Source organism: Cloeon dipterum, chromosome 2, assembly GCF_949628265.1.
Source record: "Cloeon dipterum chromosome 2, ieCloDipt1.1, whole genome shotgun sequence".
Lineage (NCBI taxonomy): Eukaryota > Metazoa > Arthropoda > Insecta > Ephemeroptera > Baetidae > Cloeon > Cloeon dipterum.
This window is the reverse complement of record NC_088787.1, coordinates 5,693,963-5,717,760: the sequence shown is the minus strand read 5'-3', so window position 1 is coordinate 5,717,760 and position 23,798 is coordinate 5,693,963. Positions and strand designations below refer to the sequence as shown.

The following is a 23,798-nucleotide window of genomic DNA, read 5'->3' as shown; positions in this document are numbered from 1 at the left end:
TACATAGGAAAAATGGCCGACGTTTGACTAAATAAAATTCTCAAGAATGCGCCATGCAGCGTAAGACGTGTACACGCGGGGAGAAACGAAAAAGGAAAGAACTGCGTGTTTGAAAAAACGCTGACGAAGTTCTTGCAGGTCAAGTAGTCGGAATCAAATTTCACTCTCCTCACTCAGCAGGTTCAGCATCGCGTTCATAAAAAGTGTTGCATTTCATCTCCAAGAATCTCATATTTTTTATTCGTCCTCCTCAGCTCTTTCGCCTCTCACCCGCTGCATTTTCCCGCTAAGAATTTTCACTCTCTTATGCAATGCATTTGCCGCGTGAAATCCTCGCTCCTGATTGGCTGATTCGTCTCTGATTCCGGATCCCATAGGCTCATTGTCAGAGCGAAAACATAATAACAGATGACGGAACGGATAGCTGGAACCAGAACCAGACAGAAAGAAAACAAAAGGGTACCAGCTGGCATTGACAGAAGACCGTAAACAAGAAATGAATTCTGAAAATTCTTTCACGTTTGCGGCTGGATTATTTGGGTTTGTGCTGATTGTCTTTTCTTATTACGCATATGTGTTTGAATTCTTGCTGATTATTTATATTCTATGCAAAAAATTCTGATTAAATTGGGATGCAACAAGTGGAAATGGCAAATTTACATACATAATAAAAATGCATTATTATGTATGAAGGATGCTCATTTTATATATGATATTTGCATGCAAGATAAAAATCTGTTATGCTTTTCACAAATTCTTAGCGATTTCCGAATTTATTTTCCTCATTAATTTACATTCATGCATTAAATAACGTAGATAATTTAATTATTTACTATCGCAAATCGTAGATTTAAAAATAATATGGCAGTCGAAGTAGTGGCGGAAAACTGGCCAGCGATGCTGGGCCGGATGGAAAACGCCCTGGAAGACGCGATTTTCGTCGCCATCGACAACGAATTTTCCGGACTCAACGACACCGGCCTCGAGGACATCAGGTAAATACCCTTTTTTCTATTTTCGAACTCAATTCTGACTTTGTTAATATTTTTAGTCTATTTGACAGTTCTGAGCAGCGATACCTGAAGCTGCGAGGGCACATCCGCGAGTTCTGCATCGTGCAGGTCGGCGTGTCCATCTTCAGGAAGGACGCCGAGAGCGGCGGCTACACGTCGCAGGTCTTCAGCATCTACCTCTTCCCGAGCACCAACGGCGGCAACGACGTGCAAATCCGCTTCCAGGCCTCGTCCATCGAGTTTCTCACCCGCTACAACTTCGACTTCAACAAGGTCTGACAATGAGAAGGGAGGGAGAGGTTCAGGTCGTGGAACGTGGGATCTTTTTAGGGGAAATTTACATCAGTTTTCGGATAGAATTGAAATTTTGTGATTTTTTGACCAAAATTAAATTTTTTGGGTTGTAATATTGGATTCCTTGTGTCCAGCCCGATTGAATAAACACCAAATTTAAGGTCGTTGGTCAAGATAAAAGGTCATTGCAGGTCATATTATGCCAATTTTTATGTTTTTCGTATCTTTAAGGAGGATCTAAATTTTTTTAAAATTAGGAAAGCCTCTAAAAATTGATAACAAAGCCTGTTTGAACTTTGGTGGAAATTTCAGAGTAAATTTAGATGTCGTTTTTGAGAAATTCAACTTCCAAAATATTAAAAAAACACATTTTTAATTTTTCTAGCCCTTAAAATTACAGAAAATTGCCCTTCGAAATTTAACTGAAGGGTTAGAAAGGCGACTTTCCGCTCACCTGAATTATTAAGTCCCTTTTAGAGTTTAAAATTAAATGTTTCCAGTATGATCCTTCACTCACTCAAGCGTCCAGAGTGAGTAAATAAATCGCAAGTTTAATAGCCGCGCATCAAGGGAATATTAAGCCGTCGAAAATAGACCGCGCACAATAAATATCAAAGCACGTAATTTGCCTCTTTGTTTGTTTTCTCTGTGGCGTGCGGGGGCAGATGATGCACCACGGAGTGAATTTCGTGTCGCTGGAGCAAGCGGAGAAACTGAAGCAGGCGATCCGGAAGCAGCAGCCGTACGTGCAGCAGCAAAAACAGCTGCTCAGCGTCGACCTACTCGAGTCCTACCGACGCGTCTGCTCTGACGTGATGGCCTGGGCCGCCGACGCCAAGGACAGGGAGGAGACCATTTTCCAAATTCCCGACGGCCTTTGTCCTTACTTGCTGCAATGGGACGTCCGAGCCGGCATCCCCGACATCTGGGTCAGGCTCCACGGCAATGTAATCACAGTTTTATGCAACGTCCGGAAAGGCTACATGAATTAAAAAAAAAAAAACAGGATGAAATTAATAACATCAAAAGACAATATTATAATTTTTTATTTTTAATTATTTTTCTTGGTTTTTCTAGCATAGTAAAACGCATTGGATGCACGTTTACTTCCGAAAACGGTTTCTGAACCTTTTTTCCCGGTGGTTTTTGCTGATGAGCCCCCGGGGGCCCTGAGACCCAAACCGCTCCCTTATCTTACAATGTATAAAAAACTCCAAAATTGCAAATTTCGGCGCCTTACCCGGCCAGTTGACGCCTTTTGGTGCCAAATAAAGGAAAACTCAGTCAAAACCACTCGCTGGCCCATAGATAAATTTTTAAAAAAATCAGAAGAAAGTTTTTTTCACCGATTTTGGCTTCTGCCGGCAATCTCCGGTCCTGTACACAAATTCAAAAATTTGCAACACATAGACCCTCTAAAAATTTAACTACGCGTCGTTTGAAACCAATTTCATCAATTTATCTTGAAAAATGATGGAAAAATATGGTTTTGGAGTTCAAAAAATGTAGTTTTCGGACTTCTCCGTAACAATTCACATTTTTCCCCCGCAAAAAGAGACTCAAAATGCGATCTCTCCTGTTCCATCGCACATGCAGACTTGACGCCGGTCTGAAGACCGATTTTTAGGTTATTTGCTCCCATAGAAAAATAGAATTTCGTTTATTTCTGGTTTTCAGCCTTCCGACTTGGAAAGTGGTTTTATTTTTGTTAAAATTCGGCAGGTTGATGGATTAAAAGTCACAATGTCATGAATGAAAGGTCTCGCCGAGCCCTACCAACTGACCTACCCTGATGACCTTTGTCAGGGATCCCCACCCTGAGATCGGTTCCGAGGCCAATTTCCGACGCCAATTTCCGACGCCACAAAACGCTTGTTTATTTTTTATTGTATTTAATTTAAAATATCAATCATTTCTAAACTGTCGTAATAATTTCCTTATAATTTAATTTTGCAGAGTCTGGTTGTCAGCAAAGTTGGAGAAAAAATGAGGAAGGAACTGGAAGAGGCCCACCGGGCCAAGGAGGAAGCTGAGGCTTTCGACAAGCTTATCGGCTTTACTAAATTCTTCTCGCTTCTGATCGAACAGAAAATTCCGCTTGTGGGCCACAACGTCATGCTGGACATGATGCACATGTTCCAGCAGTTAATCGAACCTTTGCCAGGTTTATTTTAAAAATTCATCCTGCGTTAAAAAATAAAAATTGTCTCAATTCTTCCAGAATCGTATTGGTCGTACAAGCAGAAATTGCTGAAGCATTTTCCTGTGATCTTTGACACGAAACTAATGAGCATGGAGATCAAGCAGAAAATCGACATCAATGGTATAATTATTAAAAAAATATATTTACAAGGATGATTCGAATTATCTGTTATTTAGATGTCTGGAACAGCGACCTGCAGAGACTGTACAACTACCTGCACGACAGCCGATGCGCTAATTTCGCTCCAGGATCTCCGGAAGTCTCCATTCAGGAGCCAGGACCTGGGAGTGGAGATGGAGCGTGTACTTTACAAGTAATTTAAACGTTTTGAAATTAAATTCAAGCTCGAAAAAAATTTAACAAGATTAAAATACTCTTGAGCGTGCATTTTTGCTATTTTTAATCATATTCTGAGCCATGCGTTCTATTTGAGTCAACGTCCTGCGGTGAATGTGCGTGCATTTATTTATTTATTTATTCCAAGGCTCACTTTCACGACGCCGGCTGGGATTCCTTCTGCACTGGCTACGTTTTCATCAAGCTCGCGCATATCAGCGCCGTGTTTGACGAGGCTGTCAAGAGCGAAGACAAGATCGCGCAATTCGATCTCTCGTGGGACGACTTGATGAGTGCGGTGCAGCCCCTGCGGAACAAGGTGCACATCGTCATGGCCAAGACAAACTACATCGTCAGTGTTGTCCTCTAATAATAGTGACGAGTTTTTAATATATTTTGGCGGTTTTTAGGTTCTAGACGGACCTGATCCGGATGCGAGTTGGAACAATATCGTCTTTTTGCAGGCCAAGGGAAGGGAGGATTTGAGGTTTGAGAATTTGGAGCAACTTTTCCTGCAGTTCGGCAGTGTGGATATCAAGATGGTCGACTCGAAAAGAGCCCTGCTTGCCAATCCAACTCCAGAATGGTGAATTTCGTCGTTTATTTTTACTAATGTTATAGGAAACTATTATTAAAGCGTATAATGATAGGGATATTTTTTTGATTTAGGAAATATTATTATTACAAAAAGTAAAGCCTATATTTAAGGTGGCCCTAAATAAAATTTTTCGAATTTTACCAGTTACACCCCATTTTTCAGCAAAGGAAATTAATTGCTTCTGGGGTGAGAAAAATCATGAACATTTGAAAGTTTTTTGTTTTTTTTTTGTTCAAAAATTGCAGATTTTCCAAAGGGGTCTTTGGTTGGCCTAGTTTAAATTCACCAGTTCTTAGTAGCGTCAAAAATTGTCTAAATTCAGAAAGCTTATTAAATTTCCAGTTTTTTTCCTGCCGACCAAATTTTTCTCAAATTTGGAATTTTCGTTCAAATTCGTCTAAAAATTTTAACTGGCCATTAGAAAGCCTTTAAAATTTTTTTGTGGAAAAATTTAAAAACCTAAAACTGCCCTAATTTGTTCGAGAATCATCTCATAAATTTGTTTGTTACAAGCTTTTACGAATGGGGAAATTTACTATCATTTCTCTTTAAGAGTCAATCGTGTCGTCTTCCGTGACTAATTTGTGTGATAAAATCTTTGAAAGTTTAGATAAAACGTCAGCAATAACCATTTGACGTCAATCAGCTTGAATTGTTTCCTTTTAAAAGATAAAAGATGATTTTCACTGGTTAAAAATAGAGATATCGCAGGGTCACTAAATTTTTAATGATGTAATTTCAACAAATTCAAATTTTAGAATACGATGCATAAATTTTTCTCATTCTGCTTTTCAGCCTGAAGGAAGTGCTGAAGTTTTGCAAGACGCAGCAGTCGTGGTTGCGAGCGTCCCGTTTCTCACCGCTGAAACACACGGACGCGGGCAGGTCTGCCATGTGGTAAGTGGAGCAGAGGCGCCGCCGCGTGCGGCATAATAAAAAGAAAGGCCACTTGATGCATGCACAAATTCATATTTTTAGGGCTGCCGCCTTCGCGTCGTTGGCCGGCGGATCTTTGCTCGTCATCTCGGCCTTCTGCTAGTTAAATTCGAGGTGTGCAGTGTGTGCGTTTTGCCCTTTGGGGCAGACACACAGACGGTATTGTGTTTCTCTCTTTCTCTCTTTCTTTCTGCTCGGTTCGACACTAAAATATGGCTCTGCTGTGTGATAGTTCCGCTCGCTTTATTTGCGGCCTCTCTGTTTTAATTTTGAACTTTGGCCACTCTCGAAATAAAAGCTGCTGCGTCGTTACGTCATTAGAAAAATATTGCCCGTGACAAATTTCACCACGACACACGACATTCTCAAGGCAGAACTAATTGCCTGGAGCTTGCCGCGTATTGTTTCGAACACATTTAAATTCTTTTTTTAGCTAACGGATTTTTAGTTGGCAAGGGTTAAAGCAGGAAACCGACACTGGAAACTAAAATCCATCTTTTTTCGGTTTTTTCATGAAACCGAAAATATTTTAACCTAAAAAGGATTTTAAATATACCAACAAAAATTCTGATTTTTCCATTTTCAAAAAATTAAAATAATAATTATGCCCCACAGTAAAAAATAAGGCAAAAATTTCAATTTTTAGTTAAAAAGAAAATTAAAAAAGTGACATTTTTCGGTTTTTCGGGTTCTTTGCACTTCCAAATCTCGGGTTCTAACCATCAGAATTGCGAAAACTACCCACCGTTGGACTCGTCTCGACCTCCCCTGACCAGCTGATGGGTTTAGGGGGTGCTTACCCCCATCCCCTTTCAACCCCATTGCTACAATTTTGATGGAAAATTTTTTAGCAATCCATATCTTTGGCTTACAAATAATTTTAACTGTCCAAGATACCTTCTTCTTATTTTAAAACTGAGATTAATATCGACCAAGAATTGTAAATTATAATTGTCTTGAAGCAAAATTCATGTCTTGTCCTGCCGAAATTCAGGAAAAAGCAGGAACCCTCATTCGTAAAAATGTGATTTTTTTAAAAGGAATTTGAAAAACAGCCATCGTATTTTTTGAGCTCGAAAATCCGTCTTAAAATACAAAGCTCTCAACCACAGTAATTATTTCATGCGGCTTCAAGGCAGAAAATCTCCCCGTCAACCTTGAACCCGGCGGCATGCGTGCGTGCTTGCTTGCGTCAGGAGAACACATATATATATATATTAAAAATGCATCTCTTCGTGCGGTTTGAAGTTAGCTCCTCCCTCGACCGCGCGCGTATTAATCGCAGCGAGCGTCGATATTGCGGGCAAATAGTGTTGGGATGGTTTCGCTTAGCCGCTGCTCGATGTCAGCAATTAAGACGGGACGCGCAAAGAATGAGCTAACTTATTTTAACGGGGGGGGTGACGCGGCGGCTGCGAGCCGCCGCCGCCGGCTGGCTAGCTGCTCTGCTGCAATGGAGGGCAGTGTGCGAGATATTATTGTAATAGAGGCCAGCGCAGGCCGTTGGACCGACCGACCGACCGACCGTCCCGTGTACTGTGCTCTCATCCGCCGTGGCGGCCAACTCTCGCTCGATTGTACAATAGCCGCATGCACGATCTGTTCTGCTCCACTCGGCGCAGCGACAACCCAGAGGAAAATCCCCTTTATTAATTAAACTGGTTAATTTTTAGAAACGTCAATCCTTGCAAAGAGATTCCCCCAAAAAATGTCATGATCTCGACTAGATGATAAGTTGGAATTTACGAAAAGCGATGAAAATTTTGGGGAAGATTTGAATTTTTATTGTTAAATTAGAGCTTTAAATAAGGCCAACAATTAAAGACCATCTTTGTCGAAGTTTCTGAGTACGCCAATCGATTCTTTAAGGGTCGAATTAGGTAAAGTGGATCTTTTTTCCAACCAAAAAGTCCAGCAAGACGTGCGAACTTTTTTTCCCGCCAAAACAATATGAACCTGCGCATGCGTGAGAGCTGGTTTGAGCACTTGCAGAGAGACCGCCTGTACGAATGACTTCTTTGGCAGATCCAGTCAGCTCTGACGCATGCGCACGTCTCGTATTCATATTGTTTTGGCGAGAAAAATATTTCGCACGTCGCGCTGGACTTTTTGGTCGGTAATAATATCCAATTTACCTAATTCAACCCTCAAGAATCGATTGGTGAGCACAGAAACTTTGTCTAAGATGGTCTTCAAGTTAGTTAATTTGTTTTGTGAATTTTGGCAAATATTTCTATTGTGCAATAGCGAAATCAGAACGGAGGAACAGTTAAAATTCAGATTTCGTCAAATTTTGCGCTTTATCTACATATCCAGTAGTGAGCAAATTATGAGGAAAATGTCCTGAATTGTGAAATAAATCGTGATTTTAAATTCTGGTGAGAGTGCTCTTTAAAGCACGCAAATTTTTGAGTTGATTTTCTCAGAAATTTAAACGGCGCAACCTTGGAAATTTTTAGCATTACCCAATAAAATAAATCATCCTTTGGGAGGTGCTGTGCTATATATTATGTCATCAAAGCAAAAAGTCTTTCGCCAAACGCAGTACAGGCGTCGCCTGTCAATCTCATAATTTTAAATATCCTTTTAATTAATTTCCACGATCAGATGGAAGAATTTCAGTTTAAATTTCGATTTTGATATTTTCCAAGCCAAGGATTGCAAAGATTAAAAAGTTTACACCAAACAATCCCAAACAAATAACAAATTAGAGATTCTTCGAAGAGGGTGGACAGTGTGCCAGATATATGTGTTATTGTAATAAGAGGCCGGCTGATGGAGCGTCGGGGAGCCGCCGTTGTGCTGTCGTCGGCCGGATTGTACAATAGGGGCGCGATCTGCTCTGCTCCACTCGGCGCCAAGCTCGAATAAACGCCCGATTTTTACAGAAACGTCTCGAGAGAAAGAAAGAAAGAGCCGCGCGTCTCACGCGTGCGTCTATGCGGACAGAATGGAGCGATTGAACCGCCGCCCGCGGGCACCGAAGCCGCGAGAGAGAGAGAAGGCCCCGCTAAACGCTCGCCTTCTCGAAATAATTATTGCCCGAAAATGTATTAAAAGCTTTTGGCTCGCGCACTCGCATCATTGCATGAGAAGAGATAGATGCTCTCTCCGGCCCTGACTATCATCAGAATGTCAAATGTGTTTTTCGGAAATGACTGTATGAAGAGTTCCATACACCGCCATAAATAGTAATAATTATCAAGGTGTATTGTTTTTTTTTGTTAATATTTATATTTTAATTAATTAATCTGATCATAATTTACCTTTAGTCAGGGTTGCATTTGCTTACTACCCGGTTTTTACACCACTGTTTTTACCAATTTTATGCAAGAAAGGAATTTATTCCATATTTCCCCTGTGAAAAATCTTAAAATTTGCGGTCGGAGTGATAAAAATTTCCTCTACTGAGCAGATTTTTTCTTTTAAATTGCCATTTTCTGCCTCAATTTCTCCAAAAATTTCTCACTGACAATTTTTGCAAGTCGAGATCATGAGCAAATAATTCGAAAATTACTGGAAACTGAGGTGCAAACATGGCCTGCGAGAAATGTAAAAATTGAAAACCCCCTGTTTTTTACCACTCTACTATATATTTTATATATATATTTTTTAACAAAAATAGTTTTTTTTCCAACCCTGTCTCTAGTCTTCAATTTGGCTTAAATGTTTTATTTGCAAAAATAGCTATCGTTTTACAGTATTAAATGGGGTTATATTGTAAAGCAGAAATTATAAGAACAAAAAAAATTCTTTTCCAGGGAACCAAAATTTTAACGTCGATTTTAATCGGGACCGAAACAGTTCCCTTTTTGAAGGAACCGTACGGTGCTTTCGTGGAACCAAACAGTTCCTTGATGGAACTGAAATTCGGTTCCTTTCGATTTTTTGTCTGATTCTTTAAGCACTCGAAATTCTAATTTAAAATTGAAAAATCGAGCAAAATCACTCTTTGAGGGACCAAAATTGCTTCTGTGTAGGACCAAACAATTTCTGACAGAGGCAAACGGTCCGTGAGGGGAACCAAACTGTTCCAAACCTCGCGGCGCCCAATTATAATCCCAAGTCGGGTACCGAATTCGCTTCCGAACCCCATATTTCGGTTCCAATCTGGTCCTCTGGCACTTTTAGAACCGTTTCGGTTCCCTGGAACTGGGACAAAGCTATAATTTTTTTAATTTCTCTATAGTAAATCGCCTGCAAAGTTTTCATGCATATTAAGCAGTGCAAGCATAAATTGTTTTCTTTTATTGTAAATCATGATTGATATCGCCAGAAGGTTTTTTTTGGCTCATAATTCGCATTCCATTTGATAGATCGGCGTGAGAGGGACCGAAATCAAGTGGAACCATTTTTTAATTTATTGACAAATTTGCGAAATTTGAATCAAAAACCTGAAATTTAACTGTTCCTCGGTCCTAAGTTCATTATTGCACATTTTAAAGTGGGTCGATTCAGGGTCAAAATTAAAAATTATTTGAATTGTTGCACAATTTCCTCCACAATTTTTGCAATAATCAAAAAATGACCATTTGCTATGGTAAAAATTCTTATTTTATCCAAAATTTCCAGCGCTTGACCGTATTTTCTTGGCAGATTTCGATTCCCCTTGTCAGGATCTGTCCAACAGTGTTTAAAACTTTTTAGGGAAACTCTTTGTTGGGAAATAAAATCAAATTTCAAGTAAGGAGACAGTCCTCACCATTTGAACAGCACGCTAGCTATATAACCACTTATTTAAAAAATTTACACTGCTATTTAGGTCAATTTTGGCTTCAACTGACAATGAATCCTAATAGTTGAGTGTATGCATTGGCAACAAGCATTTTGCAAGTTTTTAGGTCCTCTTTAACAAATAATAATCTCAAAATGAACTAACTTTACTGTAGCCAAAATGCAGAATGTTTTGAATTTTTGGCCTGCAAGGCTCTACTTTAACTGTTCTTCAGTCCTAAAAATTGATTATTGCACACTTTTGAGATAATTAATTTTGATTAATTCGTTAAATTTAATTCCAGAGGCTGTCCTGTAAAAAATTTATAATTTTTAAATTTTAGTAGCTTAATTTTTGATCTCAAGAAAATAAAATCCTCCCTAAAATCATTAACATCGCCTTCATTTTACCAAAAGAATCAGAAAAATTCCAAAAACAACCCTCCTTTAGCGGCCAAAAAGCCCACTTCTCGCATTTCTGCCTTAACCGATTCGGAAACAAATGGAGTGAGAAAAATGGAGGTGCGTGGGAACGCTTGGCGCGCGCGAGCGAGCGAGCGAGCTCCAGAGATTATTTTCGTGGAGCACACTCATTTGTACTATCAAGGTACAAATAACGCAGTGAGAAAGGGAGAGAAGAAGAAGAAGAAGAAGCGACGGGGCGCTTGCTCGCTGACCGCCGGACGGTCGGTCGGTCGGCCGGCCGGCGGGCCGGCCGCCACTGCACGGCCAAACTCTCAAAAGCTATTTGTGTCTCGGAGTCCACGAAACTTTTGCCATGCTTGGGTTTTTGAACACGCAGAAATAGCCGCCACCTATAATAGGTGGTACACTGTTGGGCACTTGAATTGGGCCCCGAGCGTTCGTTTGTTCGACCTGCCGCGCCTGCTGCACTCTCGCCACCGCACCATTTTCACCCGTTCCTCCCAGAAGCAGTTTTAGTTTTTTTTTTTTGTAATTCTGTGACTGTTTGTTTTAACCCTTCGCCTTAATTTGTTTTGTTTATTCGAAAGGGTCGTTCTACAGCTTTAAAACGGCTAGTTTACAAATATGGTTATTTGTTTCTATAACCAGCAGTGAGGGAAATCTGGGGATTGGTTTTTTGTTTGTTTTAAATAAAGGAGGTGAAATATCTGCCCTCTGTTAAATTTTGTTTCTAGTTTTATAATAATTGGAATAATTGCTATTTTTTAATTTCCATTCAATTATTTGAGTTGGTTTACGCACTGGCAAAAAAAGATTTTCCGGAATTTTTGAAAACATTTCCTTGGGTTTAGATATTTTCAATTTTAGAACAAAAAACTTACTTAATTCTCTATAAATATCTGTATTGATCAAATTTTCTTCAATCGTGCCCATCTAGAAAATATACTAAACTATTTTACAAATAGAAAAATATAGCTAAAATGGCTGAAATGAACTTTTTAAATAGCTCTCGAGAAAAATTTGAAAATTTTCGCGCGTTTTAAGCATTGAATCTGTCTTTGGAAATCAGTAATAAATTTCTCTGATAGCCATGAGGGTCCGAGTTTTCCTTTAAAAACAGAGAAAATTATAATATGAAAAATCGGAGGTGATTCTAGAATAAATTAATTTAATTTTGGGTATTTTTATTAAAAAAAAATCTTTAGCGGCCAGTTGAAATTTTCAGACGAATTTTGTGCGAAAATGGTAAATTTGAGAAACATTTGCTCAATAGGAAAAAACTGGAAATTTAATCAGCTTTCTGAATTTAGTCAGTTTTTGACGCTACTATCAACTGCTGAATTTTAGTCAGGACAAACACAGACCCCTTTCGAAAATCTGCAATTTATGAAAAAAACTGTCAAGACTCAAAAGTACTATTTTTTTATCTTCTCACTAATAAATTTTCATAATTATTCTCACGCCGAAAGCAATTCATTTCTTTTGTTCAAAATAAGGGAGTGTATAACCGGTAAAATTCAACAAATTTGATTTAGGGGCAATTTTGGTCAGCAGTATGTAAAAAAATGGGCGGGAATTTTATGCAATACCATTTTTTAAAATTAAAAAAAAATCCCTATCATTGCACTTTAATAAGTATAAAGTTAACCGCGTATAAAAGTATGATAATAAAAATGTTATGTAACACACACACACACACACACTGCGAGAGCGCTTTTAGCGCTGTATAGTCTTTCTCTTTCGCCGCCGCTCGAGCAAGTCTGCGCGCAAAGAGCACTGCTATAGCTTGCGAGATTGAGTTAAATGTTCTGGCCGTTTATTTTTGTCTAAAGGCGCACTCTCATTCAATTTTATTCCTCGCTGGCGCACAACATTGTTAAAAAACACGCGGAACCCCTGAGCAGCGGCACGTTTCAAAAATGAAATCGAAGACACAGCGCAGTCACCGAGTGCGCGGATTTAAGAGATATAGAAATAGATTTCACGAGATTTCGCGTGCCAAGTTGAAGGTCTGGGCGAGCGTCCTATCTTTTTTTTTATTTAATTTATTTTTTTATTTCACCTCAATCGTTGGTTTTTTGGCAAAGTGTCCGAATCGGCTTTAATCTCTCTAGATGCGTGTACTCGCTCGGCATTTTGCTGCTTTACTTTATGTACATTGAGGTAGAGACGGGAAAATTGAATTTTAAAACTTGACAAGAGATTTTTGGGATCTAAACAGATGTTTTCTGATATGAAAAGGGCGCAATTTTCAATTTATGGATTTTGACAAGCTCAAATTAAAGAGTTTTCCGGGTTTCTTTAACAAGTACCGAGGGCAAATATTTAAATTTAGGCAGCGGGGCCAGATTTGTGTGACGCGCAGATATGGCGTCCGGTGGAGTATGGCGCGAAAAAACAATCACGTGAAAATGCGCGAAAAGAAGCAAGTTTTTGTCAATATTGGGACATAATTTGCATTACTTGTGCTAATTGTGTCTTTTGGATCGTAAAAACAAACTCTTGACACTCGTACGGCACTCCAAAGAGAGCTTTTTGCTTCTCACCTTCAGACTCCATCTTGGATCTGCGCAGTACGAACCAATTTTACCGCTGAAATTCGGGCCGGGTAAAATTTTCGTATTGGAAAAATTTGAATGTGACGTAAAAGAGCTCATTTTTAAAAGAAAAATCATGAAAATTATTATTTACAAATTAATTATATCTGCAAAAGAAATTAAAAAATATTCATTAAAAAATGAAACCTTAAATAAATCAACAAATTCCTCATCTTCCATTATTTTTCATTTTTAAATTTTTTTTCAACCAAAAATTTAAATAAAGTTGTCCATTGATTCCGTCCAATCCAAATATTGCGGTGCAGCGCGAGATCGAGGCCATTTAGGGTTGCCAGACGCGCGTGCGGCGAGGGTGCGTCGTGCCTCTGGAACGTGTCGCGTGATAAACGTTTTATTTGACAAGCCGCGAGCATCTGGCCAGTGCGGCTGCCGCCGAGATTTTCTCTTTCTTTCGTTCTTTCGTTCGTTTGGCGGGTCCGCGAGGAGTCGAAGAGTCGATGTTCGGTCGCGGTCGGGAGCAGACACCTGTGTGTCCGCTTTTGTCTCCGCTCGGCGTGAAAATAATACGCCCAGCAGTGCAGCAATTGCTTTTAAATAGAAAGCAGCAATAAAACCTACGCGAGCCGCGGCCGCTCAACACCGTTTGTGTTTTGTCCCTTCGGTTCATCACATTTGCTTTTAGATTTATGAAGTTGAGAATAAATGCAGCTGTCTTTTATTAGGTGATTCGAATTTACAGGAGCACAAAGTTGCCCTTTTTTCGAAACTTGTCACTTGTTTGCTTTAAATTTGGTTCTCTTCGGCTTCCAGAAGTGCAAAAGTAATAAAATCAATATACCATTGGAAAGCTACAAATCGGAAACTAAAGTCAAGGTGACTAAAATTTGGCTCATGCAATTCTTAAAATCGCAGCCAGATACCAAAGAATCTAAATTTAGTTGATGCAAGATGCACATTAAAAATGTTTTAAATGTAAAATCTATAGAAAATATATTCAGGGCATGAGAGCTAAAAAACGTGTTTTTGGGACATTGAAAAATAGCGAAATTTTTAATATTAAAAATTTCGACTCGATTTGGAGCAAATTGGGCCCAATAACAATTTTTTTAAGTTGTTCCGGACTTTTAATTTTTTTGTCGCGGTTGTAATTGATTTTGCACCACTCTAGAGGTTTGCGGGGGTGGTGTTTGGGGGTTAATAAACAAAAACCGAAATATTAGCGTTCTTTGGTTTCGTTTTCAAAGTTTTTCCCCCATCCAAACTTCAAATCTGTAGTCATTTCAAGTTCTCCACCAAAAAACATTAAAATTTGACACAAACCGACAATGTGGATCTCCCAATGCCACTACACAGGAAAAAGGAAATGTGCAATAAACCGATTATCAATCAACAACTATTTTTCCTGTGGCCGTTTGATGAGCAATTATTGAGTTTTTAGACATTTTAACGCAGATTTATTCCGGAAAAAGCTAAAAATCTAGAAAAACGTTGAAATTTTAGGGTCTTCCGCGCGTTGCGATACGTGCCACGCCTTCTTTTATCGATTTCTGGGGAACCACACCCCCATTTTAAAATTCCCGCTAATTACGCCCCCTTCCAGCGACTGCTGCTCACAGAGAAACTGGTAGACGGTTTTTTCTGCAATTTATAGAATTATTTTGTCCATTTTAATACATTATCGGTTTTAAACGTTTTGAAAATTGATTGTAGGAATTGTCCTTGGAAGTTTGACACCGGAATTTTTGGTATTAAAAATACAAGATTTTTTTTCAGCGTCAAAACAACCGCCAAATAGGGGGGCGTAACCAAGGGAATGCAATATTGTGGTGCACCACGCCCCCTATGAGCGGCGAGCAGTGCATTCTTGCTTCTTGCCTACCATATCCGCACCGCCATATTGCATTTCCTCGGTTACGCCCCCCTCTTTGGCTGTTTCAACGCAGAACATTTCGGTTCCACGCCCATAAAAAATCGGCCTAAAATTATAGTATTTTTTAATACGAAAAACCCCGGTACCAAAAGTCGAAGGAACATCCCACGCCCCCTTTTTCAAAATTCCCGCGACCCGCGTGTTACGCCCTCTTCCAGCGACTGCTATGCTCACAAATGAACTGGTAGACTCGTTTTTCGATTTAAAAAATGTTTTTCTATTTTAATAACGGTTTTAAATAATGGATTATATGTATTAATCGTTTTAATTTGGAAAAGAAAGAGAAACACGCGATTTTAACAGATGCAAACATATTTTTGGTAAAAAGAGATTAATTTATTTTTGATTGCCTTTAAACCGCCGTTTTGACGCTAAAACGCTCGGCCGATTGTCTGCCCTTTTGCTGCTCAGCTGTAGCCGTGTATTTCCGATTATGCAAGAGACAAAAGGGGGCGGCGCACAGGTGAAAAGCAGCTCCTCTTCTCGCTGGGGTGCGTGCGTGTGTGTGTGTGTGTGTGTGTGTGTGTGTATAATTGGTCTATTTTCGGCCGCAACTGAAAACACATTACCGAAGAGCTATAAATGGGGGCCACTTAAAAAAGGGCCCCCGGTTTGCTAATTAATTGCGAGAGAAGGGCCGTTTTGAGCCTGCCTGTTGTTATTTTGGGCGAGAATTTTTTCGCTGCTCCGCGCGCGCTGCGAGAGACCGCGCCGCTTATTGCTAATTTACGGCAGCTGCAGCAGCAGCTTTGTGTGCGCGATGCGTGCGCGAGCGCGCGCGCGCGTGTGTGTCAAGGCTGCGTCCGCGAGAGCAAAATAGAAATGTGCCTGCACGGCAGACAGAGCCATAATGCCAAGTGATGGACACTGACTGGACAGCCGAGAGGAAAAATTGGTCCAGTCCGACGACGAGAACGGCTTGCACAATCATGCCTGAAAATAAAAATTATTGTCCTCACTCCGCGGTTATAATAATTCCTAAATGTCTTGGCAGCCGTCGCGTCTCACCTTGAAAGCAGGGGACAAAAATAAGAATTACGTAATAAATGCCACTGTCAATTCGGATATTTGCGTTAATGGTTATTTTTTGGAGCCGCCGACTCGATGACTCGCTGACTGAAGCTTCGACTGTTTATTTGCTAATTCCACACGGCTCGTTCCTGGAAGTGAAATGGTTAGAAATAAAAATCGCCAGAAAAACGTTTGCCCTCGGATTGCAGATTTTTAAATAAAAACCAATAACGGAACATGATTTATGATTCCCTGCGTTTCTAGAAGAGCATCAATTTCATTGTGTCATGTAGCCTGTCGTTTTGGAAATTTTGTTTGGAGATCATTTTTAATGAGACGTCTTGATCGATGGGTCATATTATGAGAATATTTCAAATCTTTCCCCAAACGATTTATTTATTAATATTCTGCTAATTTAATTTTAATTTGTAAACTTCAAATTTCCTGCAACTGTAAATTTTTATAGTGCTGTTACAGTTAGAAAATTTAGAGCAATTAATTCAAAACATTTAACGACGAGATGCTTTAGTGAAAACATTTTTCCTCTTGATATTACAGCAGGGGGTTGAAAGGGGAAAAGGGTGAGCACCCCCTAAATGCGTCAGCTGGTTAGGGGAGGTTGAGACGAGTCTAACGGTGGGTAATTTTTTCAATTCTGATGGTTAGAACCCGAGATTTAAAGGTGCAAAGAATCCAAAAAACGCGAAAAAAATGAAGAATTTTTCACTTTCTTAATTTTTCGAACTCTAAATCTCGGGTTCTAACCATCAGAACTGCAAAAACTACCCACCGCTGGACTCGTCTCAATCAGCCCTGACGAGCTAAAAGGTTTAGGGGTGCTTAACCTCCACCCCTAAGTTGCTATACTTCAACCCATTTACAAAAAAATTAAACATTTATTAACTCTGGATTTTTATATTAATTTATTTTCATTTAATTTTATAATAAACTTGTCATTTTTGGTTTGAAAGAAGGGATGGGGTGGTGATTTAGAAGGAATTTTGGTTAATTTTAATTATTTTTAAGCGCAGAGGGAGCGTGCTAGAATTTTTTTATCGAAATAGTTTCCATGTGGGGATGAAAGGAGATGGGGGTAAGCACCCCTAAACCCCTCAGCTGGTCTGGGGAAGTTGATACGAGTCTAACGGTGGGTAGTTTTTGCAATTGTGATGGTTAGAACTCGAGATTTGGAGTTTACAAAATTCGCAAAAACACGAAAAATAAATCGAAAAATTATTTTTTTTAATTTAGAAAAAAATCTGAAGTTTAAGTCACTTTAATTTTGACTCATGTAAAAGCACATATTGAAATTTACAAAATCCTGAGCTCATTTCCAGAATAATAATATTTTTAATATTTATACATAGTAAATTTATAATTATTAGAAACCAAAATTAACAGTAGTGACCCTAGACCTTGATCTAGAATATCAAATTTTGTGTCAGTTCGATTGGATTCGATGAGAGGAATCCAGTGCACAGCTTAGTTTTGAAATTGCACCACGGGAAGATGAAAAACTGAATTTTCAAAATGTTCTAAAATTAAAAAAAAAATGCAAAATCCTGGTAAAAACGGATTTCTGATGTGAATTTCATCGTGTTTTTCCCTCTAACTAATGACATATCATCAAATCTAGACCAAATATCAAATATAAAGTTATAATTTAATTAATTAATTAAAATAAATGGCATTTGGTTTTCAAACGAGAATTTTCGCACGGTTAAGAAACGATTAGTCGAGAATAGTTGGTCGTCCTAGCTGTTGTCATTCGCAATTAAAAGTGCTTGTTGCACATTGGAACAATAAATTAAATTTTAATCGGTGCGGCAGCCCGTTTTAGCCCGCTGGTTGCAAAAGCGCTTGGACGCGCGGCAGGCAGCAATTGTTCCGCAACTTTGGCGGCGGCCAAACTGATATTCCACCTGCTGCATTTATAAACGCGCGAGTGCGAGTACACAGTGTGTCGTTCGTCGCGTATATATTTAACGCCGGCGGCGGCGGCAGCGGCGTTTGGCCAAAAATCAAGTCGCTCTCTATATCTGCTTTAGTGCTTTGTTCTGTTTCCGCGGCAAAACAACTCTTTCCCTTATAACCCTTTTTTGTTTTTTTCTCTTTCTTTCATTCATGCTCCGCCCGCCCACCCGCACGCACGCCGCCCCTTTAATTTGAAACAAATGATCGCACCGCGACGGCAGGCGCAGTGAAAAATTAACTGCTATGCGAACGTGTGAACGCGGCTCGCGAGCGAGCGAGCGAGCGAGCGCGGAAATAAGTGACAGAACGAGAAATCTCTCACTTGCCGAGAAACGAGAAAACGTAAGGCCGCCCGCCGAAGCGCGTGCCAAAGCAAAGAGTTAAGTTAAGAGAGCAAAATGCGGCTAAATGCTCCAAACTCTCTTTCAGCACACTCGCTCTGTTTAAAAGTAGAAATTTACTTCGTGTCAAGAACAACAAACAACGAAATTAGAATTGATTGCAGTTATAACATTACATTTTTTTTAAATTAAATTTTATTAAATCACATGTCCTTTTGAGGCTCTCAATTAATCTTTTCTTTACAATTTATTTATCATTCTTTAAGAATGTGTTGTAGTAAAGGTAAAAAAGGGTCAGTGATCCTTTTAATTCAGTGTCAGGTTATCTATTTTTTATTTTATTTTAATACCCGGTGCTCAGTTAGTTACAGTTTTCTCTTAATCAGTCGTAGTATACACAATTCGGACGACGTTGAACTCGTCTCGTCAAGTGGAATAATTTTTCTGTTGACCTCAAAGGTCACTAAAATTGAATTTAAAAAAACTAACAAATTAAGCGCAAATAGAAATATTTTTTTTTAATTTTCCAATCTTGTAGAGCGTAAAAATTAGGTCAGATTGATTCAAAATCTGGACAGTGATTTTTTTAAATTTAAAAATTACGAAATGTTTTTTTTAGGGTTTGCTAAATAATTGTTTTCACGTCTAAATCTCAGCTTCTAAAGGTCAGATTTAAAAAAAAACGCACACTGGGAGACTTGTCTCTACCTCCCCTAGGAAGCCGAATCGGTATAAAGGTTCCAACCCTTCCTATTCATTCCTTTTTGCACTTTTTTGAGAGGAAAAAACTTAAAATTTTACAAGAGATTTTTTTTCAAGAAAATAAATGAAATCAGTTTTTGGTTTTTGTTTATTGAAATACTTAAATATGTGCAAGATCACGGAGGAAAAATATGAAACAAATTGAACGGCAAATATTTTACATATTTTGTGCATTTTTATTAATTTTAACTAAACACTTGTTTCAATTTTCTATTTGGAAAATTATTTACGATCATTCACCACTGGATTTTTATTCTTAAAATTGGCCTTTATTCTGGGGCTCATAGCCGATTTTGACGTTTTTTGCAGTTTTATAATTGTATTTAAAATTAATTCAAAAATGTCACAAAATTTGCTCAGAAAAAAAATCTATCTATCTGCTATAGTTAACAGCATGAATCATATATTATGAAAATTACTTGCAATGATTTGTTTAATTAAATCTCATAAAAATATTAAAAAAAGAAAGAGGAAAATTCCGGGAGATAAAGCCAGGAGAATTGGCATAGCTGAGGAATGAAAACTTTCACATGAACGGGAAATTATTCTTAAACTTAAAAATTTTTTATTTAAAAAAAGAACAAGTTTATTTATAATATTTTGGCTCGAAATTTTTGAATTTAATTAATCTTGCTGGGAGTATTTGCTGTCAAAAAGTATTGCCTCTAGAAGAAATTTTAATTCGTAGAAATCTTTTAAATAGCAGGATTTTGGCCTGATGCAAATTCTCAGTGAAAAATTGCCCCCTCCCACGTTCTCATAACCAGATACAGCAACTAACTGTTTCGAACTTCGAACCCTCAAGTCAAGATGAGCAGTAATTTAATCCAACTGAACAAAATAAATACAAAACCGCAGAATTGACCGCAGAGGGCTCTGAATTCTGAATCATCGGCCGTTGAAAAATCGACAACAGTCACTTCTCTTTAATTCCATTTGAAAATTTTTACATCAATAAAAAATCAGAAACATTTTGTGCTGACTAAAATCCTGAATAATGCATTTTTAAATCCATTGGAACTCGGCTTTAGAGGAGTTGTAAAACGTAAAACCAACTCAAAGGAAGAGAACTTCTGTATATTTTCCAAAGTACTGTGGAAGTTCATGAAAAGCGCAGTTAAAATCTGTTTTCAATCGACTACTTTCTTTGCTTTGTTCTTTTACGGCTCAGCAAACAGCGAAATGTGGGTCACTAAATCAAAGGCTCGTCGATTTGCGGGTCTCCTCGGCAAAAATTCACTCTTCTTCGTTGAGTGCTAGCTCGCAGGCTGGCTGGCCGGTGGACTTGATTTCACAATAAAACTTGCACTCTTGGTGCAAGCGAAACGTGGAGACGGTCGGACAGGAGTGACGGACTGCTATTTCGGGCACACGCACCGCACCACCACGCAGCCACCATTAGCGTTCTCCTTCATTAATCGCACGGAATCGCTAATGGCCTTTTTGTATCGGCTCCCCAAGACCAGACAGAGAGGACAGAAAATCGGCTCTTTTTCTCATTTTATGCGGTCAAGCCAAATTTCACGCTGCAGTAAAAATAAAGTATTGTTTGTTATGTAACTTGATGACCCAATATTAGCTATCTGAACATTTTCTATCCATCTTTAGTGACCTGAAAATTGCATTGAATATTAAAATTTAAAATGCTAAATTAATTAATGTTTTAAAAGATCATTTCGTATTAAAATTGGATGTTAAATAATCTCTATGTGAACGGTGAGAGCAAATTTCTATTTTTTTCTAAAAAAATAAAATAAATCAGCAGATTCTTAACCAAATAACTTAAGGATTAAAAATTGCTTATATTACGCTCAAAATTCCCAGTCTGCTTTGAACTCTAGATTTCTTCTTGCTGTCAATATATTTTATGGCAACTATATACACTTTAAAGACCGTCTTTGACGAAGTTTCTGAGCGCACCGATCGATTCCTGAGGGTCGAATTAGGTAAAGTGGATATTCTTGCCGCCCAAAAAGTGCAGTGCGACGGGCGAACTATTTTTCCCGCCAAAACAATATGAATGCGAGACCTGCGCATGCGTCAGAGCTGGCTGGACCTGATAAAGAAGTCACTCGTACAGGTGGTATCTCTGCAAGTGCTCAAACCTCATGCATGCGCAGTTCTTGCATTCATATTGTTTTGGCGGGAAAAAAAGTTCGCACGTCGCGTTGGACTTTTTGGGCGGCAAAAATATCCCCTTTACCTAATTCGACCCTCAAGAATCGATTGGTGTGCTCAGAAACTTCGTCTAAGACGGTCTTTAAATTTAAATTCTCAGTCTGATTAATTTTTTCTCCTAAATTTCCGATCGAATTGTTTCGAATATGTCCTTTAAGTAAATCAGAAAAATCTAGAATTCAACTAAAAACTGTTCAGCAATTCATGCCTAAAAATTAAGTCTTAATTGCTAGGAAGAAAAACCGATTTCGCGGGAACGATAATTATGAACGAGCCGTGCAACGATCAGCTCGAGTTGTTATTATTACTGTTTTTTTTTCGAGCACTCGCCCCCGCATGTGCGCGGATGTGCTTTTTGGCTCTGCTCGCTTTTGATTTGATTGATGTGTTTAATAAATCTCGTTTAGCCGCGTTCAGCTCGTTTAATTCCTGGCCGGAAGCAGAAATTAGCGAGCAAATTAACCTTTCTGTGGTCACTCGTGCGGAAAATGTCCGGGGGAACGTGGTATAGTTGTCCGCTTGGACACCCATAAATTTAATTAACGCCTTACAATCTGACAGGCTGATTTTTATTTTTAGGTTAATTGATATACTGATTGAATTATTGCTCCTCTAACAATTTTAATATAAAAAATGTACACTTCAATGGCATATTTTTTTAAAATGCAAATTATTTAAATTACGACCAATACATAAAAACAAGAGAAGTGTTTCCTGTTAAAATTATGCAGTTTAGAAGTTAAATAAAATTAATTAATGGGTGTTTTCCACAAGAGATTGAATATATCGTCGGCTTTTTAAGATTTTTCTAGATTAGTTTCGGAAAATTGACAATATTAATTGAAAAATGTGAAATTTGATTCTAATGATGTGTCAAAAATCAATCTAAAGCCGTTTATTTTGCACGAAAAAATTATCTAAAAATAATCGACTATATTTATCGATAAAAATTCAGTCATTGGCTTTTGCATCTGTTTCCCTATCTTATTCCTCTAATAATATTTTGGTTGTTGTTTATTTCCAAGAACAATTTTGTTATTGTGTTTTGAAAATCTATTTTCATATGCAACTTTCATCACGATGAGCTAATTTAAATAAATGCCACAAAATTCACGTTTGTCAGAAAATCATAGAAATAAATGCAAAACAATTAAAATTAAATTTATCCCAGTTTGAAAGACAATTTGCAATTTGTATAGTGAAGAGCGAAAGTTGCGGAGGCTGAAAAGCGCGATCGCTGTTGGGTATCAGTTTGACGTCACTTTTGAATGTGCCAAACTCGTTACGTCACACGCGACCCAACAACAATATTTATGGCTTACGAGCCTCAGCTGCGGCGCGCGGCATTGAAAATAGAGGAAATTAGGAAAATAATAGCGTGATAATATATGGGCCTGTACACGCAGTTAGTTACATCAACGTTTCCCACTGATACACGTGTCCGCAAGCAATTAATATCCTGACTGTTCAAAAGGTAGTTGTTAAATATATCCTTATACATTTTATTTTAGTATATATGACAATTTTGCCCAACAAATAATGGAGCCCTTTAAATAGAGGTTTTTAAGGTCTTTAAATTGGCCTAGAAACCTAAAAATCTCTTCAAATCGTTTACTTTTCGATAAGGAAAATTTTCTTCCGAAAAATCCAAATTTCCTGATGATTTTTTCTCAAGTTTTAATTAATTTTGGTACTTGCTAAGAATTAAAATAGGAAAAGTACGTTATATATTAATATTTAACTATAATTATTCGTTTTAGATATTAATTAGTAATTTGATTAAACAGTTAAGCAAATTTCCAACCTTTTTAAATTTATTGTTGTCACAGATTTCCAGAACAAAATCAGTCGTTTTACCGTAAAAATTATGATCTAATTTTAATAGTTAAATTTAGTAATTTTTTATTTAGATGAATTCATGTATATAAAATAAATATCATTTAGACAAAAGCTTTAGGGAAAATAATTATTTTTAGTAAACAATAATAAGCCTTTATGGGCTCAAAAATGTAAATTAAATTTATGGGGAGATGTTTTTATGCAAATTTGACATTATATTTGAAATCCGCGGGGTCAAAAACATTGGTATCGACACCAAGAACGGCTAAATCCCCCAGTTGCGTAAACCTTTAGTGTTTGAAGCTGCCAACAGCTGGCGCCACTGTATACTTTCGTAATAAATTTAATTTTCAGGCAATTCCGCTGCGATTTCAGACTCAATCCTGCCACTGTGCATTCTTCACTAAATATGCTTTCTTTTGACGTGCTGAAAACCAAAATCAGTCCAGCCATTCGCCGTAGAAACTTTGGAAAATATTTTATATTTAAAAAAATAATTTTCCACGATTCTACGGCGATTGGCTTAACCGATTTTGGTTCTAAAATCGCAGCAAAAATTCCTTTAAATAGATTTTTGTTTTCAAAAATTGAAAGATTTCAAGCCCCTGTAAAGTATACAATTTTTGGAATTTTGACCTTAAATTTTCAGGTGAGCCGTAGGTCAATTAGGGAAATACCTCCACCGA

The 23,798-nt window shown here is 38.1% G+C and overlaps 1 protein-coding gene across 3 annotated transcripts; it reads left to right on the top strand.

The window, feature by feature from the left end:
• Positions 1-236: 236 nt before the first annotated feature.
• LOC135937115 (pre-piRNA 3'-exonuclease trimmer-like) lies at positions 237-5,706 on the top strand. 3 transcript variants are annotated; one of them, XM_065480201.1, is made up of 11 exons: positions 237-540; positions 878-995; positions 1,052-1,286; positions 1,973-2,254; positions 3,264-3,471; positions 3,529-3,630; positions 3,687-3,823; positions 3,995-4,198; positions 4,257-4,432; positions 5,240-5,341; positions 5,423-5,706. In XM_065480201.1, the coding sequence occupies exons 2-11, from the start codon at positions 898-900 to the stop codon at positions 5,481-5,483; spliced, it is 1,605 nt and encodes a 534-aa protein (XP_065336273.1). In that variant the 5' UTR covers positions 237-540; positions 878-897; the 3' UTR covers positions 5,484-5,706. The 3 variants fall into 3 exon arrangements, with proteins under 3 accessions (XP_065336273.1, XP_065336272.1, XP_065336271.1); XM_065480200.1 differs by having other exon boundaries at positions 849-995; positions 1,064-1,286; XM_065480199.1 differs by having other exon boundaries at positions 849-995.
• The last annotated feature ends 18,092 nt before the right edge of the window (positions 5,707-23,798 follow it).